Source organism: Aphis gossypii, chromosome 1, assembly GCF_020184175.1.
Source record: "Aphis gossypii isolate Hap1 chromosome 1, ASM2018417v2, whole genome shotgun sequence".
Taxonomy (NCBI): Eukaryota; Metazoa; Arthropoda; class Insecta; order Hemiptera; family Aphididae; genus Aphis; species Aphis gossypii.
The window spans coordinates 27,288,006-27,309,211 of record NC_065530.1 but is presented as its reverse complement, the minus strand read 5'-3'; the positions used below and the strand labels follow the sequence as shown (position 1 = coordinate 27,309,211).

General features: G+C 34.7%; 1 protein-coding gene across 4 annotated transcripts in view; it reads left to right on the top strand.

Moving 5' to 3' along the window:
* Nucleotides 1–21,206, top strand: part of LOC114129697 (Krueppel homolog 1) — a 48,831-nt gene that overhangs the window by 14,819 nt on the left and 12,806 nt on the right. For 3 of the 4 annotated variants that reach the window (XM_050197811.1, XM_050197809.1, XM_050197815.1), the window contains exons 3-5: nt 1,414–1,491; nt 8,017–8,284; nt 20,016–20,200. In XM_050197811.1, the coding sequence (XP_050053768.1) occupies nt 1,414–1,491; nt 8,017–8,284; nt 20,016–20,200 (531 nt within the window). The remainder of the gene's footprint in view (nt 1–1,413; nt 1,492–8,016; nt 8,285–20,015; nt 20,201–21,206) is intronic. The other variant, XM_050197822.1, reaches the window with a different exon arrangement.

The window sequence follows — 21,206 nt, the reverse complement described above, 5'->3', positions numbered from 1 at the left end:
TCTTATTGCGCAGTAGGTGCAGTAACGAAAAATAGCAAACAACCTAATTAAGCGCTAAAAGTATATAAAACATAACTGTATAAACTTACAAGTAAAATGCACATTTGTTCACCGAAAATAACAAAATTAAATTTAAAAAATAATTATAAAACTATTAAATACCAAAAAAATTAACCATTTTTAATGTAAAAATTTAGTATGTTGAATTGTGAAATTGAAGTTCACGACTGGACACGGTACACTAATGTGCCGTGGTCATTGTTGCCCAAACTGCCGCGGGGGTAGTTTTTTTCTCGAATGTCTAGCCTTATAAAAACCGGTCGACCAGCTTGAGCACGGGCTACACAACCGGATGGTCGCCAGGAGGTGTTGCGCAACACGCGCGACCCCTATTAACATGTAGGGTATTTCGAAATGGGGTTGCCCTTAGTAGTTTATTTTTTATATTTTTGGGGTGCCGACTGGCCATTTGAGCCGCTGTCGTTCTTTTGGTTTCGACACAATTTTTAAAGTCTACTGAAAAACTTATATTAATATAAATAATAATATTAACAAGTATACAATTTTTATGCTATATAAACAATAAAATAATATTGAGAATAATTGTAGTTTTTGTTTTTGAGTGGAAGGGGAGGAAACCACTAAAGTCCGAAAGTTTTGCCTACGAAAAAATAGGAGTAACTCGCGCGGTAAAAAAAACTTGTGGGTGGGTGTGAGAGTATGGAGAATACAGAGGAGGAGGACATAAGGAAACTCGGTTTAAGGACGAAGGAGTAAAAGGAAATGGAAAGGACCTGCGCGTTTCTGCCAGTGTACTACTGTGCGGTGGCGCGCTCTTCGCTCCAAGCTTTTTGCCGCCGATACCGACACCAAACCGTAGTGACCACGTGAACACAACACGAGTCACAACCCCTTTGGCCGATTTGAAGCTAAATTACATGTGCCTGACTAACGTATTTCGTAAAAAAAAAAAATATAATAATTATTATAAATACATAAAAACCATAATATTATATAACAGTTATATTAACTGCCAACACAATTTTTCAATGGCTAGAATAAAATAATGTGCCACATTAAATCAATAAAAAATAATAGGCACCAATAATACTAGTATGAAAAAAACAAGATAAAAAAATTAAGTTTATGAAATAAAAAAAAATGTATTTGTTTACGATACTATACTACCATATTATTGTTATCGATTAAAAAATTAAATAAAAAACCGAGTTGTAATAAGTTATCCAATTATTGTAGTAATCTAAAAGCAGTGTATAATGTAGTTGGTCCTACACATAAAAATATGTCATTACTAATATAATGTGTTTTCGTTTGACTCTAACAAAAGAAAAAAGATACATTTGTGTATTATTATTTTTTTAATGCTGCTTATTGTGGATTCACCATGTGCAGAACCGATCGATATCAGACCGCACTCTTGAAGAATGCTGGTCCACTCTTCAGCGAGTCAGCTGGAACGTCTTTCGTTCAGTACGCTATATTTTTACATATAACAATTTTATAATCATAGTATTTTATATAGTATTATTTTGAACTTTAATTTTGTTTATTGTTTTATTTCGAACGAATAGCGTGTGTTTTATGCGTGTGTGTGTGTGGAATTTTTGTTTGGTTATTATTATTATAACATTATTATTTTGCTCACTTTTCGCCTGCATGTTTTTATTACCCTCCTGAAAAGTCAAAATAGCTTTTTATTGTAATATACGACTGAAATTTGTTTACTGCACGTTCCTTTCGATATTATTTTTGTGTGCTATACAACACATCATATAGGTATTATTTTATTTGTATATGTATGTATACAATCTATATCAGTCAAGAGGGGGTGGAGTGAGAGCACTAAAAATATACGAAGAAAAATACCGTATTACAAAAGTCTCCAGGTCACGCGACCGTTCTACCTACGGACGTCTCCTGTCAATACACACTCACACACAAATGCCCTTTGCCAGGCAATCGTGTGGAAAAAATCAAGCTGCTCATTTGGTTCTATCACGTGAAAACATATTATTTACCTACAAACTACATAATATTATACACACACTTATGTATAAATAAATATTATATGTGTGTCGAAGCACGCCCATATTATATTGTATTGTAATATTATTATTCTACTTTTTTAAAATTACGTTCGAATTTAACAATTAGACGATTTTGAGGTAAAATAAAATAAAAACTGCTCACCGAACAATACAAAATCGCTCGTCAATAATATACTACCCGAGATAGAGATCTTCGGATTAAAATATTCCATTTTTCTACTGTTACGTATATAGGATCGATGACCCTCTATAAGTTTTGCATAACGTCAATTAAAACCATTTTGTCGTAACAAAGGATAGGTACTCCTTCTGTTTGGTAACGGCGGCCGCCGCCGTCGCCACCGCCAGGCCGTATTCTCGTCTATATAACTCCAATACCCGTATGAAGTCCGATTGTGTTTTTGTATGTAAATATACATCCATCCGCTATCTTGATTCCGCCGTCCAAACTCAATTAATGAATTCTTCTTTTTTTTTACCTCTCCCCTCTACCATATTATAACCACTTCACTACGTCACGGTTTCCTCCGAGAAGACATGACGCTGACATGTGCCACGGACAAGGTTAATTAGAGCGATATACGAGCGCACCGGTGTATCTGTATTCTGTATAAAAGTCATTGAAAGTCCAACCACGGTAGTTCATCTTTAAAACCGTGAGAAAGTACCGTTAGCAGCTGTTAAAAATTATTTTTTTTTTTTACCCGGTCCTTTTGTTTTACCCCAGTTCGTTATCTTGCATACAGGGACAATCCGGTTTATATTTTTTTCATTAACAAGAGGATTAAAAAAAATATCATATCTCTTACATACGGTATTACAACGGTTAAAATAAAAAATAAAAAACACCACTAAAACGGTATTAAAATGTTTCTTTTTTTTTCATTTAAATTTTATCTTATCTTAATTTGTTTATGTATGTATGAATTGAATTGATCGAATTGGCTTCGTATACATACGACAAGTAATTAATATTAAATTCAAATAGATAAATTATAATATTAATAATTTATTGCACGTTCATTCGATTCGAAACATGTTATCAGTATAACCGGGAAAAGTTAATAAGCACTATTTACTAGTAACATTAAAATATGTACTTCAGCGATTGTTGACTCTTGTTGTTCTCACAGTAAAGATCAAATGCTTAAAACTTGTTTAAATTAAAAAAGTAATTATAGAGAGGTTTATAATATCTATGATTCCCGTCATTAAACGTTATGGATTTTAAATAAATTTATTGTGAATGTTAAATTAAAAAAATATATATATATGTAGCAATAAAGTCATCTATAATATAAAGTTACTCGTAGCCGTATATTATTCTATATTACAAAATCTATCGCTTATCAATTATGATCTATGTAATTATACTAAAAGATGCTACCTAACTATAATTTTCGACTTTCATTTTACCGGTCCATTTAGGCCGGTCGTGGATCGTCGCCACCGGCCAGGCTTTTATAGTAACGTTTATATTATGTTATTTTTGAATGCAAACGTTTTGGATAAATATCGCAATTTTAATTAACTCTCGTCCGTGTAATAGCCCGATAAAGTATTATTTAGTCATTTATTTATTATGCCTTTTGCTCCCATCGTGAAAACAATGATACGAGAAATACATTTTTTTTTTTTTTGTTAGCATTAAATTATTGTAACTACAACAGTTGTAGTGAACGTGCATTCGAATCACGTCGGCCGGCGGAAGCCGACCCGTGAAGCGGTCCAAAATCCGAAGGCCTGATGGCGGCAGCGGTACGCGTAAACCTATTATTGTAAAACAATGAAAAATTGTATCGAACAAAAAAAAATATAATAATAAAATAATCGAAAATAATTAAAAAAGTACTCAGAACACAATGCCTTAAAAATCGCCGGACCGAGGAAACAACACCTAGCGATACTAATGGTGGATAGGAGGGGGGGCACACCACAATGGCGGCAGTTCGGACCCGGCAATTTCATACGCAAATACTTAATAGTAATAATAATAACAACAATAATAATGATAATAATATTATAATGCGAGTAGTAAAACAAAACGAAAAACGTCGTCGAGGCTTCCGAAAGAAATAAATTCGAACGCGGCACGCGAGAAATACGAATGTGGCCATAAATAAAACGCCGCCACAGCGTTTATTTTTCTGCTAAGAAAATCCCGCGCGCGCGCGCATATTTTATAATAGTTATATAAATAGGCAAACCTATAGTTTTGTCGAGCGGCCCCGGGGCGGACGGCCCAACCCTCGAAAGCAAGAAAAAAAATTATTGTTATTATGTACAATATCGTAATCTGATTTCTCGGGCCAAAACCGCCACGTGCACGAACCGTGGCGCACACAACATCTCCGATCAAAATTAAATTTATCGCGTCTTACACTGCCGCCCCCGTGAGTGTTAGTGTGTTTACTTGATCGAATATTATTATACTTTTTGTGACGGAGAAAAACGAATTTAAAAAACAAAAAAAAAAAATCGTAAATCGAAAAAACCGTTTGGGCACGCATCGTCTGCGGAAAAAAAAAGTCTGTCGTCAGCTAAAAACCCGAACCATAACGAGTACCTATCTCCCACTCAATATACTATTATATAGGTACACAATAATATATAATGTTTTAGTGCGACGTATAATGACACTACACAGTGCATTATTAATAATTAAACATTATTATTATTATTATTATTATTATTATTATTATTATTATGATAATCTCGAATGGTTTGTGGCGGGCGATCGTCGTCGTTCGGATTCGCCGCGAGGTCGTTAAACGTCTGGTGACGTATACACTATGCGATAAAGAAAGAACACCAGTTATAATATACACTCTAAAACACATGTACACACACACACACGGCACATATGTAAAGTTCCCGACCTAAGTCAACGTTGAGTTAGGCTAATATCGACGTCGGTGGTGGCGGCGCGGCGTACAGTACTGTCTGCGTCTTCGTTCGTCCAACAACCGCGGGCGGCGTCTAACCGCGAATTCCACGCCGTGATGATGTTATCGCCGCCGTGGTTTGCGCGATAAGCTAATTTTACAATAACATCGTATCGAATTATTTTATTATTTCAAAGTTGTTCGAATAAACACGAGAAAAAAAAAGTCGTTTTGATGGTCCGTCGGAATTATCATGAAATTCAATTGTTTAGACTTACAGATCAAAGTGAGTAGTAGTACAGCAATAATTACGACTCGCGCGTACATATTTTTATATTTTTACCGCCGCACATTCGCTTACCACACCGATTTAACTGGGTCAACCAGCCGCCGACGGGGTATGTTTGTTCTGTACATTGTTTTCTCTCTCGATTTTTTATAATTTTTCCTTTTAGTTGTTATTATTATTATTGTTATTATTGTTATTTACTGTTACGACCTAGTACCAAAAACGTCTTCCACATACACGCCTACACACACTTTATAGTGCACACACAACAGTTGCATCGGTCTCGCGCGTCGACATGTGGCCGACGGCGGTGGTGTAGCGCGCGTCTTACTCGCTTTTTCGTCGGGTGCACGATCGCCCTGTCAAATTTCAAAACGGATACTCTCAAACCGTTTACAGTTTATCAATAAAACTCAACTCTCATGATAATAATACAATTGTATCTCCTCAAACGGACACCTCTAAATATTGGACACCTTTAAATAATGGAAACAAATTCAGTGACCAAGAGTGTCCAGTATTTAGAGGTATTTCATTGTATTATATTGTCGTTGTGTCAACCATCGGTAGAAATCAATCGGGCCCAAAACCGGGGTGGTCTGCTTGTCTTCCGCGACGCGTCACAACTCGCCCAGATTCCTTCCGCGTCCTTGTCCGCTATTTTTAGACGATTTCTAATTATAATACGTCCGGCCGGTCGTGAACCCGAATCCCTCCACTCGTTCGCTCACCATCCCGACTCTTGAAAACCCAAAAAACATACGAGACTCCCTACCAAGTTGTTCGGACAGAATTTTTTAATATTTTTTTTTCGACTCGTCATCTTTTATTATTGTATATTATATACCGCACACCTATAATACTTGTTTCGTCCTCTGCGCGTGCATATTTACACTGACCAACCTCAACACGATAAGCCTTATCATCATGCGGTGCGTTGACCCTAGTGATGGTCAGCTACATAATAGACATAAATACATAATATAGTATTTACGTCGCTGATGAATAACGACGTGACAGTGCGAGTCATGACTATATAATTTAACCTCTTCGACCTATTACTAAAACAGTCCGTGAATCTGAATGCCTGCGTTTGTTTTTATAGTATTGCAGTTAATGCGTTTAATATTAATCAATCAGAAGATTTCTTTATATTTTTTTCCGTCATAATAATCATTATTATTTCAGTACTGATACGCATCGCCAAAGGGGTTGATGGATTGTGTCTGTCTGTATAGTTCATTAGTGTTCATTAGTCGTGTTTGACGGGTTTCCGAAAGGGTTGTTTGTTTAAATTTTTTTCCCGTTACGACCATCACCTGGTGTTTCGAACCACCGTAGACATTATCTTATGTTGACCTTATGTCGACTACTGCAGTGACGGCGGTGGACGGCGGTGGCGGTGTTTTGCAGGTGATCATATATAGTTACGCGGGGTGTGTGCTTGTGTTCCTCGGCAGACGTCACTGAGTACAGCGTAAATCAAAATTAATAATATTAAAATAAATTTCCATCCGTCGGTTTTTAATTTTTTTTTTTCTGTTCTTTGTCTTATTTGCAACCCACGTCGACCGTCGTCGTCGTGCAAATGTTCGGATATCAGTCAAACGGCGTTCGGGCGCGCGAGAATAAAAAATAGTTTTTAATCATCGTCGGAATCCATAAAAATCACATCGGCTCCGTTAAGTGTCTGTAATGGATTTACCCCTTTTTACCACCATACTTCCAGTCAGTGCTAAAAAAAAAATATATGCATATACATTACGGCCATCACTGTTGCTGAGAAAATGCAATCAATGTTAAGTGGTTTATTGTTTTTAACCGTAGTTTTTGTAGTGTCGTCTCGTGTTTTTTTCTCATTTTTTTGCCAATTTTATTTTATTTTACGTGTACGCGACTAAAGCACTAGCATGTTGCCTGTGTCCGTACAGTGTAGTATATGCATTATATAGTATGTCCCTTATTGTATTATACTATACTATGAGCTATTGTTTATAAGTACGTGTGTATATATAGTATGTGTATTTGTGTGTATGTGTTTGTAATTTATCTATAATATTATATAGTATATAATGGTGTGTTACACTGGCCGGTGACGATGACACGGCAGCGATGCGGAGGCGGCGACGAAGTATAATTTTTTAATTGCTCCGGTTTAATTAACCGCACGGATGGGTTAAAAAAAGCAGCATTTCAATTAATATTTTAGAGCGAAATTATAAAAAAAAAAAAAGTCTGTAACCTAGTAATTCAACCCTATACTTGGGGTTTATTTTTTTAATTAATCCCTCGTTTCAACGCGTTATAATACATATATGATCTCGCGCATACGGTTTTAAAACGTCAGGTGTGCCAACCCTCACGGGACCTAATAATACGCGCGACGTGTTTATTTTATACCCCGTTCGCATATATACCGAGTATTTCAATTTTTTTTCAGTTCCTCCCCCTCCCCACCGACAATCCTTTTGCCGCGGTGGCTGCTGACACACATAATATAATGTGTTGTACCCCTTTTCGTCACGCGCCCCGTCAAATATGAACCGGCTCCGTACACGCACGGCGATCGCGTTCAGTAGTAGTAGTAACAGCAGCAGCATTTACGTCTCGCGCTTATAATTTTGTTTTTATTATTTCGATAACATAATTATATTGTCATCGCAATCAGTGATACCATGAGCGTAAATCCGTCGCCGCCGCCGCCGCCGCATCTGCGGCAATCCTCCGCAACTCCGCCGCGTACTTACTCACAGCCGTTTCGTTTGTGCCACAGATATTCATGCAAAAGTCAGCGGCCATGCAGATGCAGGCTCGCGACTTCGGCCGACCCGGCAGCATCGGTGGTAGTTCGCTAAGTGGCAGCGGCCTGGAAGTGAGTAAACCGCACCAGTGCCAACAGTGTCTCAAGTCGTTCAGCTCCAACCATCAGCTGGTCCAGCACATTCGCGTCCACACCGGCGAGAAGCCGTACAAGTGTTCCTACTGCGAGCGCCGATTCAAACAGCTCAGCCACGTCCAACAACACACCAGACTACACACAGGTACTGAATAAAATATCATTACTATGTATAAATATAATATGATTAGGGTATAAGTAAACGAACGTTGAATATTCTGCGCATTCGTATTATTTACGTGTTTCAATTTTAAACAACCGTATAGATATAGGTTCTATAATGTTATATAATAATAATATGAGGCAATAAGTGCGATTCGGTTCGTGTTTGATGTGAAAGTCGTAAGTCCACTCGCGGGCCTTTTTAATTTATATCTCTATATATCTTATTATATATACAATGGACTATACTAACAAAAAATAGTGTATGCGTAAATAGTATGTACATTACTTGTAACTGGGCGTGGGGGCGTAAGTTGCCGGAATTTTACGGCTGCTGTTCCTGCAACTGTAATTATAGAAAATGGATTTTTGAAAGTAACAAAAAATAAAGGGATGACGTGATTGTAAAGAAAAGTAAATAAAAATAAAAAATTCCTTATAGAACGTCTTGTAGCAGTATATATACTTATAGGTATATACTGATTTTGCTGTGACGACGAAGTAAAACACAATAAGAAAGTCGAGTAAAGTTGTTATATTGTTTTTAATTCCTACGAGCCTGCGAATTTCCAATCATATCCAACCAATTTGCACCCTCTCTCCCAGTCAAACAACTCTCCATCGTCGCATGGAACTCACTCTGTCACCACCCCGCACCTACCTTAGGTCGTTGACGTTTTTTCTGCAGTTCGACGTTTTCTCGGGCGCATTTACTTATATTATTATGTATTCAAACTTTTTGAAAAGCCTTTCCACCCGCTACCCGTAAAAATTTACCGTTGTGTTCCGTTCGGAATTGGCGAAAAAAAAATATATATTTTCCTAAAAGCCGAAACGGTGACGGAGTTTTAATTATACATTTCGGCCGATAAGTTTTATAAAATAGTCGTGCCGACGTTTTTACTTATCGAATTACCATCCAGCTTTGTCTTTTTTACGATCGAATAAAAAAATAAAAATTGAGTACCTAGTCTCTTCTTTTATTCTAAGATTTTAGTGCAATATTTTTTTTTTTGTAGTAAAAAAGCTCATATATAACCATACGACGTCCCACACTCCACTGAGTTACGTATTAAGAATTATATAATACGGTGCAATTATATAGATAAGTACTGTAGTAGTTATTATAAAACATTCTATGCTTTGGTGCAACGGTGACGACGTGCACTTTACAAAATTGTTTACCTCACGTATATAATATAATAACCGTCTCATCACATATCGATAACATATTATAATATTTTATGTAGGTAGGTATGTGATATTATGTACAATACAAAGTTAATACAAACATATTATAAGTCTTTATTAAATTGTACGAGATAAAGACCGCAACTTAACTTCGAACACAGCGCGACTGTGGCCGTGTCAGTGAACCGATGTGTAACTTTATCAGCGTTGGACGAGAGGCGTGATCTCCCCAACCACCGCAAAGCCATATGTATACATCTCGTTGTTTAGACGATATGAATTGATTTATTTGCCAATAATGTGTGCAACGTTTTATTGTTATTTTTCTCTTTTATGACCAAATGCGTCAAGTACGGATAATTCATTAAAAACTAAACGCATCGATAAGCGAACAACAATTATTAATTATTATTATTATTTTTGTAATAAAATCTAGGTCAGCCGTAATTCACGAATTATTAATAATAATTATTACACCAATACATATAATAATGTGTGAATAATAACAGTAGCCATCGTACACGGTAGGCGTATATCGAGCCGCGGTACAATATTTAATGCACGATCCGTCTGATGAAATTTATTTAAATAATGCGTTTGAGCTTTGAAAATTGAAATGTAAATATATCCCTCAACAGTCCATAAAAAAAAAGATGGCAGTAAGCATCAACAATTTTACAAGTGGAAAAAAAACTAAATAAATAAATGGAATGAAATTAACACGAAAAAAATATAATCATTTTTTCGCATTTCCCGAATAAATCACGTTTCGAAAAATGGTCCATCATTAACAGCTATTCATTCCCGTTAATTTTCTTCCCTTCAATATTCTCGGAGAAAAGTGTCCCCCTTTTATGAATATAAAAAGAGCGACGAAATACTAAAAAAACCTTCTTGATTTTTCCCTACAGCGACGACCACGGTGGCTGCGCTCACGGACCCTTGTCAACTCATTGGTCGTTTTATTGTTATTTACTTTTAACAGATATTGGAAAAAAAGGGCGTTTCGCAAGTACTCCCGTACTGTCGCATAAAAAAATAGTATAAAAAAAAACCAAACTAAAAAGTTTTCAATTATTCTCTGATAAATTCAATATCATCAACAAGTAGCTTGCCATCACATTTTTGCTCCATTTAATCCTGACGTTTATTAAAAAGTAAATATGTATATCTAGTATACACATTACACTTATATTAAATTTTTTTTTTTTTAAATTACAAAAAATACTACGATTTTGGTGGAAACACATTATTTTTCCCGTCGTGCTTACCGTCCTATCTGTTATAAATTATTATCATATAATAACATAGTGTATAATAACATAGTGTTTTAATCGATCGTCATCTGAGAGATTCCGTTTTTAATTAATAGCCAAACAAATATTGGTCTTTCCTCTTACACACACTCACACACACACACCACTATATTAAATTATTATTATTATTATTATTATTATTATACGTACGATTCGTACGCGTGCGATTAAAACTGCAGCTGCGTCAGAATTGGCTCTCACACGCCACACGTCGACATCGTATGTGTATATAATAATAATAGTAATAATAATAGGTAATATCTCACATTCTCAATTCTCACCCCCTCTGGGTGGGGTTTGGCACACACATGTGGGCGTGTGCGAAATCAAACATGGCTGATGTCCAGCACCGTGTACGCAAAATACGCTAGGGTAAAACGAAGGTTATCGATATAAGAATAATCCTAGAAAAACTCTGATTATTACATACCCCTATACAGCCCTATATTTACATTGATACGAAAAGTAAAGTATATTTAATGCAATGATAGGTATAATACGATATGCATTCAGTATCTATCCCGTAGCATTCAGATGATGTAGGTATAACGTTTAGATGTATCCGTCGACGTCGATTAGCTTTATATAAACCATAGGTGCCTGTATAATATTATTTTAATACTTAAATTATAAAATCAACACGTTTGTGAAATAAAGCTAATGTAGATGAAATTTCATTTTTGCGTCGCGATCAATTATGATAATATTATTATTATACTTCATAATCCGTATATCCGTATATCCGTAATAAAATTGTATAATATTATATAAATATAGTTAGGTATATTATATGCAGTGCACTGTGTGTTGTATGCTAAGGCCCCGTCTTGTCCGCAGATAAGACTAAACTACGGCTGAATTGTGTGTTATCATAGTTACGACGACTATTAATAAAATATGTATTATTATACTGAAAATCGATGAATATGCTAAAAATTATATCAATGTAATAATAATTATTAATTTTCACCAGAATAAATTTTATGGTTAGATTAGCTTAGATTCGGAGTACCTACAAGTTACTGAGTAAACCGTTTACTATACCTACACTAAAAATTATAAACGGACGCTCTACATCAATTTAATTATCAACGGAGAATTTTATTTTTTTCCCATAGTAAATATGATATTGTTTGTTTATTCCAAAAATTCCCCAATATTGTTATTCAGAATAAATCAAATTGCAGATCAAACACTGTAGCAAACTTTTAATTGTTTTCACATATATTATATTTAAATATCTATAATATGATTATTTTTCAATTGCAATTCGCAGAACCTACAAATATTTAATTATAAATTTATTACATATAAACGCATAAAATATGTCGGTTCGTTTTTTTAGAAAAGCCTACTTTGTCCACGTGTATAAACTCATTTCTATTAATATCCCTCAGCATTTCTGAGTTTTTAATTCCCCCCGATGGTCAATTAATTATGTAAAACGAAATAAAATCGGTATCGAATGAAAAAAAATATGCACATCCAAAAATTTAAAAATACATAATATTTTAGCGACGGCAATGCGAAAATATGATTTTGGTCGGGCCCCGGTGGGAACGAATCGAATTACCGAAACCAATTTCCGCGTGTACGCCAATCTCCGGTGAAAAATATTGTCGCCGACAAAAAAAAAAAAAAATCAGCGTAAAAAATAATAATTATTGACACGTGGCATTTAAAACTCATTCTCCGTGGTTGTCATATTAATGTTATTATACTAATATTTTATATTAATACATAATGTATTATAATGCGTTTAATACTCTAGTTTGATATTTATACCTACGTGTAACAAATGCGGTCAGTATACACACAAGCATTTTTAAAATCGTCATCACCGGGTGCTTGCGTTGTGCTTCGTCGCTAGCAGAGAAATGAGAGGTGGATGCACATTATTAGATATGACTTGTAAACCATCGAAACGATCAAGCTATGTAAAAGGCATAGGATATATCTAATATAATAATAACAAAAACTGTACTTGTATAAAAAAAAAAACTCTAATATATACAACGATGGCAGCGGCCAGCGACATCGAAGGCGTTCGTGCATAATACGCGTACAACAAGAAGCACCCCGGACGTACCTATACATAGGAATTAATTCGTATTATTCGCAATTATTTTCAAATAGTATAAATAATAATAATAATATATTCGCCGGAAGTACCGGCACTAGTTTTGTAGCGACGCGCAGTGTATATTATGTACGACCGCGTAATGACCGGCGGCGGTGGGAAGAACGATCGTCGTCGTACGGAACAAACGTTGAAACGGCACGCGCGAACGGTCGAGAAATAAAATAATATTGTAGAACACAGTCGTAGTACACTATACCTATTTGTATAATATATTAATATAAAGACGTCCGCCGGACACGTCCCGTGTGGCGGCGGCCGACTGATTGGCGGCAAATCGGTAATATAATAACTGTCGCTCGGCGATAGTTTATCTAAACATTTGCATATTAGGTACATGTCTTTACCTGAAAAACGGGCGTAGAAAATCCGGCGCATAGTAGTTGATTCCGAATTAAAAATAATATTGTATAATTTATATAGCTGGGTTTTGGAAAAAATACATTTTTTTATCCATTTTAACCAACTTGGGACCGTCTATAACCATTATTATTTAGTTATTACAAGTATGGTTTAATTTTTTTTTTTAATTTAATTATAAAATGTTTAATCGAACTAAAAAGAACTGTAATTATTTTCTGACCCAACTCGAATACAGACGACAAAATCAGTTCAGCGGTTCAGTGTTCCAAATATAATCTAAACCTTAAACCTTCTTACTTAAAATATCGACCTCTAGAATAATAAGTTTAAAAATATTTTTTTTAACTTGTATATACTATACAGATAAAATTAAAACTTTTTTAATAAAATATAGATTAGTAGTGTACTTTTGAAAATCTTCATTGTTTTAAAAAATTTAATACACATTCACAAAAAAAAAACATAACTTCTTATTATACATACGTTTTGCATTTTTATGTGCTAAATTATTATATAATCTAAGTACTATTCATAATGATCGTTGCGATTTCAGAGAACTACGGAAGGTCTAATTTAATGCCATTATTTAGTTGGTGAAACGTTCTGGTATATAATAATAAAAATAAAGAAATACATTAGGTAGATAGGAAGGTAGGTACCTATATTATTTTTACAAATAAAATCTAGAATAAACAAAACGAGATTTTTTGATAAAAACCCATGGACTAAAAATGTATATAATTATACGCCCCCTCGGGGTCGTACATAATGATTTATCTTTAAACGTTACTGACACAACTCGTTTGTTCAAACGATTACAACTTTTTATTTTTTCACGTAAACGAAATAATACTTCTCGGTTGTTGACTACTAATGAAATTCACATAATTTTCAATTGTTATTTTTTTTCAAGTATTTTTCAGTATTTTTTTTTTTTTTGTATAGAAAATTTCATATTTTATAATGTCTAATGTTTGTATTCAATAAGTTCGGTTTATAGCTACATCAATATTCTATACTATAGGTACTATCGATTTATAAATACAAATACACTATATTCAATATTGTAAATTGTTATTATAATATTATATATATATTATAGTGTATTTGAAATGTGTCTAAAAAGTTGCACCTTCAACTTTGTACACATTAAATATGTGGCGGGGATCACTTATATTACGATGATATATTGATATATTATTATAATATAATATGTATTCGTTACGCGCTCAATGGTTAATGATAACACGTATTAACTATTAACGAGTTAATTTACGTATACATTAAATTAGTTATATTACTTATTACAGATTTCATCGTGATGTATATTTATATAGCATACCTATATGTGTTGCCCCTTCCTTGTAAATTTTAAAATTGCATATGCGATGTAACGGCATTGTTATATAGGTACTCATAAACTTATGTAAACGGACGAGTATGCGTATCTCGTGTGTTAGACATGTACACCGTCGATATTATTTCGTCTAAAATATATACTAACTGGAATTATTGATTTCCATGTGCGAATGTATATATATGTAGACACAGTTCTCTCTTTCTCATACGGTCTCTCTCGCTCTCTGGACCCTAACCGGGACGCTTTTTAGACGAAGGAAAGGGCAGCGGGAAATGAAATGGAAGTGGCGGTGGACACCCTTTTTGATGGTCGTCAACGTCGGATGCGGTGGCGGCGTCGGCGTCGGTTGCGGTGGGGGTTAAATTGCTGCATCGATGGCCGCGCGAAAATGGGTTTGGTCTAGCCGTGGCTAGCGATTTCACTATTGGTCAACACGTTTGTCTATGCGCTACGCATTCACACACGGTGTCACGTGGTGGCAGTGACGGTCGTGTATATTCTGTTTGTACTATTATTATAGAACGGACACAACGGCGACGGCATAAAATCGCGGTTTTCGATTCATGCTATTGTCTCAACTCTTTAACTCGTTTTTGTCTTTTTACCATACCAAAATATAACGTTCATTAGTATATATACATATAGGCAGAAATTAAATAAGTAACCGAGAAATAGAACGGCATTATTATTATTTTTCATATCGTATATTTTGGTAAGAACAATTTAATCCAGGAAACCCGAAGACATTAGTGGACGATACCTGCTGTGTTTACGGAAAGGGTTGAAAAAATGTATAAGTTAAAACTCACGCAAAACGTACGCACTTAATTTCCGTAAAAGGGTCACGATAATATAAGGTGGTAGTGAGTGTTTAAGTTTCTTATGTTTTTTTGGGTTTTTTTTTTTTTTACTCGTCTAACACAGTTAATTGTGTAGCCCTTGTCCACGCCCACCGTTGTCATCAACCGCACGGTCATTAGCATATAAACGAAGCAAAGGCGATACAATATTATTATTATTAAGTGTCCGGAAAAACTGCAGAGCCTTTTTTCCGTATAATAATAACAATATTTCTTTGGGCAAACGACAAGTACTTTGTAATCGTATTCCGGTCACGTATTTTGCGAGGTGAGAAAAAGTGGTTGTTAAAAATTACGTTACTTAAGTTGCCTCTATACAAATCGATCGGTTCAAATATTTTTATTTGGCGTATGGATGATGCAACGACAACAATATCGGAAATTTGTTGGCTACACGCAAAATGTGAAACTACCTATAACAAAATTAACCACAATAATATTTAATAATATATACCTATATATAAACGTTTAGCGTGCATGAACACGCACATCTTTCCATTTTTTTCCTTTGTCGCTCCAAAACAATTTATCCGATAAATATCCGTGCACACGTCATCAAGTATACAGATACCATCTAGACGTCGTCGCGAAGTAACGTAACGTTTGTGTATATATAATATATGTACCTATGTATATATATATATACGTAGGTACGCGTTGTATTGCATCTATAATCTATATGCACTGGGCTCTCATATTTTATCACTATATAGGTGCATGCATTTATATCTATATATATTTGTACGCGTTGTGTGAAATATATATTATAATATCTAATATACAAGACTACACAACAGTGTGGTCGGGCAATGTTCCAAGTCCGACGACGACCGATGTCCCGCTCGTTGTATATTGTGAGTACGTGTGATTGTATGCGTGTGTTTATGAGGTGCAAGTGAGTGTGCGAATATTGAGTGTGTGTGTATAGAAAGTGTCTCCGAACAGGGTCACTTTAGGTCTAGCTCGCGGTGTACGATGATTTACAGCAGAATTTATCGACATTATACATGTTGGGTTAATGAAAAAGTGGACAAAGTTCATTAAGTATGTAGATTCAGTTGAATACTTCGAGGCAATAAATTATCGGTCACGTTCCGAATGGATTAAATCGACTTCTTATATACCTATATATTTTATTTTTTATTTTTACATATTGACGGGATTACTTCTTTGCTTACTCGATACATTTTTTTTCTTCTTTTTTTCTTATTTTTCCAATCTAGCGCTTGTTGTATGTATATAAACTGTGCGTGTGTATACGTATATGTATGTATATTGTATATAGACTTGTGCTGTATACGCGTACCGTAGCGGTTATAGGACGCGTACACATAGAGAATGTTAACGGAAAACAAGCCGTTTATGGGCACGAACGACATTTATTGGACGTAGGCACGCATCGGTAAAAAGAAAAAAAAAGATTATAATAATCCACCCAACCCGCTCACAAACGTATACCGCTTATCTTAACAGATTTTTCCTCTTTTTATCCATCCAATTTATGTATACACAAATACGGCCGTACAATACAATTTATCATAATATTATATAACGGCTGGTCTAGGGAAAAGGTATATACTATTATAATATATCTAGACATGTAGAAACACGTCATTATAATATAGTGTATTGACATAGGTAAATATAGGTAATAATAAAATATAATATAATATGCACGGGATAAGTTCGGATATCATAAAGTTATACGGTGTTGTGCGTGTTATTTTCAAGGTGATCGCTAATATAATATGTTATAATATTGCAGTTGAAAGGTCAAGCTAGTATATATGGACTAATGCACTAACAATATTCTATAATCAGTTATTAATTCCCAGCCACAACTCAGCATTTTTCGATTTCAATCAAATCATTATATTATAAAAATATTTAATACACTTATACCTAACTATTAATCGTGATCGTTATTATACACTTTCATAAATAATTTACATAACATATTTTTAATATGATATAACTGTTATTGAAAAAAAATTCACATTCATATCGTCAGTACTCAGAAGTTCCTAAGAAAAAATAACAATTTTAAATATATGTACTTTATAAGAGTTGTAATGCGTTAATAGTGTAATTGCAGTATAATAATATATAAACTGATATTATAAAGGATTGACCGCTGAGATTTTACATCATTATTGGTATAAATACCATGTGATTTAGACGATTGAAAACCACACGAAAAAAAAAGGTCGGCAAAAGCCAAAACACTATCTACCGCGCGACCACCAACAACAATAATAAAAAGGTCTTTTTTCTCCGTTTTAATCCCGTCAAAGGGTTGAAAAGGGACTAAATTCAATTATTTATATTGTAGTCGCTTTCTGCAAACAATTACCGGACTTTTTTTTCCTCTTCGGAGAACTTTTTATTGGAAAACAAAATAGCCATCGCCCCAGTTATATAGCCACTTACCTGTCGCCAAACCATTTTACAGTGTTATTATTATCATTGAATATTATTATTATTTCACTTTGTTCGATTAGGCACACACAGACTATATAATTACCTATACACGGCCAGTTTTATGTAAAACGTAATTTTTAAACTTCACACATACACGCGATACACATAATTGGAATAATCGTAACAATACTATCGCTATGCATAAACGTATACATCTATAGATAATAGTGTATAATATTGTATATAGGCGTGTGTGCGTGTATAATATATATATATAGACAGGACCGGACAATAAACGAAAAATACTATTGTCATTAGCCGCTGTTGTACGTGCGGGCAATCGACAGGATGACGTATATGAATTTCGATATTGTACGCATAATATATTTTATTATTTTGTATTTTTGTGGACCCCAGTGTTTTAAATCATTCTAGCAGAGCCGAATTGTTTTTTTGACCAAAAAACAACGCGGTGCCAGGGACTGTAAATAATATTATAATAATGAAAACACGCAAAAAACCGATGGGAATTGGACAAAAAATAACACCGCCGCGGCGAAAAATATGAACGATGCGATTTATGTGTCCACCCGTTTCGGTACATAAATCTCGTGACATTGTATAGATGTATTATACGCATACATGTGCATAAATATACACAGTTTTTTGTGCCGTTTTTCCGAAAATCATTCAGGGAAAAATCCACCCGGTCTGCCACCCGTGTGTTTTTTATTACACTGCCCTCAATCACGTTTGTTTTGGCAGTCGTATACGTCATTTTAACGTGATTATATAATACACATCATATATATATATATAGGTAATAACGGTATGTCGATGTATATATTATATACGATATCGTATACGTAGCCTCCCCCAATCAAATAAACAAACAAACAAAAAAAAAAAAAAAACAGTTTGGAAAATAAAACTATAAAAATGTAATAAAAATGTATTACATACCTACCTATATTATAGGTACGTAGGTATAGGAGCATTTCTCTTACGCCGTTAGTTGTTTGTACGCACAACAATATTTTATTAAAAACGCGAGCACTATTATAATATAATAGACGGGTATTAATAGTGTTCGTTTTGAATTTACTTTTGCAACCCGCCTTTGTATGGGCACATAGGTTTACTATACTGTATTATAAGTATAAGTACTATACGTGGTCTGCACGTTAGCATTTCTATATGAATATTCTCTCACGGAAGACGCGCTAAGAAGCGAAGTGAACAAAATAATAGTAATAATAAAAAAAAAAATAAATAAATTAGTGAATCAAATGAAATGCTCGCGTTAAAACAAAAGCGTCCGCGGGGATCGCGTTGCAGGCTGCGAAAAGGGGTTAAGACGAAAGGGGAATTATTATATTTGTTGGTGCAAAAAACGCACATATCCGGGTAAAATTACCATAACGTGTCGGTAAAAATGTAACAAAAGAATATCTAATTGGATACGCGCGGTTCTCAAGGTGCTGATGCAGTGTGTATCACTCGCGGCGGGACATACACGGTAGACGGCAGTGCAGTGCGTATACAGTATAGGTATAGGTCCACGCATATTATATAATAATATAATATAATACGCGCTGTTAAAAACAAAAAGGGAAAAAAATATGAAAAAAAAAAAATAATAAAATAGAATAATATAATATAACGACGACTATACGAAAAAAAATCAGACGGCATCGTACTAACGTGTTAAAACAATAGCGGCTCTTCCTTCCGCAAAGGACCACGTTTATATATGATATTATTATATTATATCGTTGCAGTGCTCGCGTACTTATATATACATCGAGTACAGCGCTGTATAATGTTTGTTAGTATTTGCATATGAAACGGCTGCGCGCGTATATACGACTGCAGTATAACCGGTTATGATGGCATTTTTTTTTTTAATTTTTTTTTTTTTTTACTATACTTTTAAGTTTTTGTTTTCTTCCGACACGCTATTATTATTATTGTGATTACTGTTGTACAGAGACGGTTAAAACGCGTATTACATAATATATATAGTTTCGTTGTTCATGTATTATTTTGTTTTCGTTTTACAGGAGAACGACCTTACAGATGCCATTTGGCCGAGTGCGGACGAGCTTTCATACAGCTGTCCAATCTGCAACAACATCTCCGCAACCACGACGCCCAAGTGGAGAGGGCCAAAAACCGGCCGTTCCACTGCACCATCTGTGGCAAAGGTTTCGCCACCGAGTCCAGTCTGCGCACCCACACGGCCAAGGTGAGGAGACGTTGTTTCGATATCATTATTTATTATTCCGTTCGATATAGTAAGGCACGCGTATGGTGCCTGGGAAGTGTGTAATAATATATTAATATATACATTATACGTTGCTTATATATATATATTATATTGTATAGCAGGTGTCCAACGATTATTAATAAGAAAAAATAATTTTATATACATCGATCGTGCTGTGTGTGTGTGTGTGTACCTGTAAGCACATACGTATTTCTCGCATCGTTAAGAAATGACGTTATTACGGACAAAATATTTTGTTAGTTTTAATCGAATTTCCGCTTACCAAATGCTGCGGTAGTCGACCGAATAACAGAACGACCAAGTCACGGTGGTCGTATAGTATGGCAGTGGCGTGAAGGTATACGACTTTGACCCAGTTTTTGAAGTAAAGAGGATTTTCTCCAGGATGATCGGTCCCCGTGACAGCAATGACGACGATATATTATATGCATAGTCGTTGTCGTCATAACCTATAAGTTATGACGTCATCGTCAACGATGGTGTGCAGCATAATATTATATTTTTGTGTGTTTGCGTTCGAGAGGAAAAACAGTGACTGATAGAAAATTCAATTATAATGAACACAAATCAAATAACTAAATGTTTATTACACACACGTCCTATATTATATATTCGATAGATTAAATAGGTTAGAGAAAAGTTTTTTTTCACCACACGCACATAATATTGCAATTCATAATATAATAACTCTTTCTCTTACATATATATATATATTTATATTATGCACGTATAATGTACATAAAATATACACAGTTGCTGACTAGACGTACGGATTTTTAATCGTTTTGTCACGATAACGACCGCAATAATATTTTCCTCGTTATGGAATTATATTATTATACATGTAATATGTATATATTATGCCGTCTTCGTCGTGGTCGCCGAGATTGCATTACACGCAAGCGTACACCATATTATTATCATTATTATTATTATTTTATTATATGTAGTTGAACTGGTGATG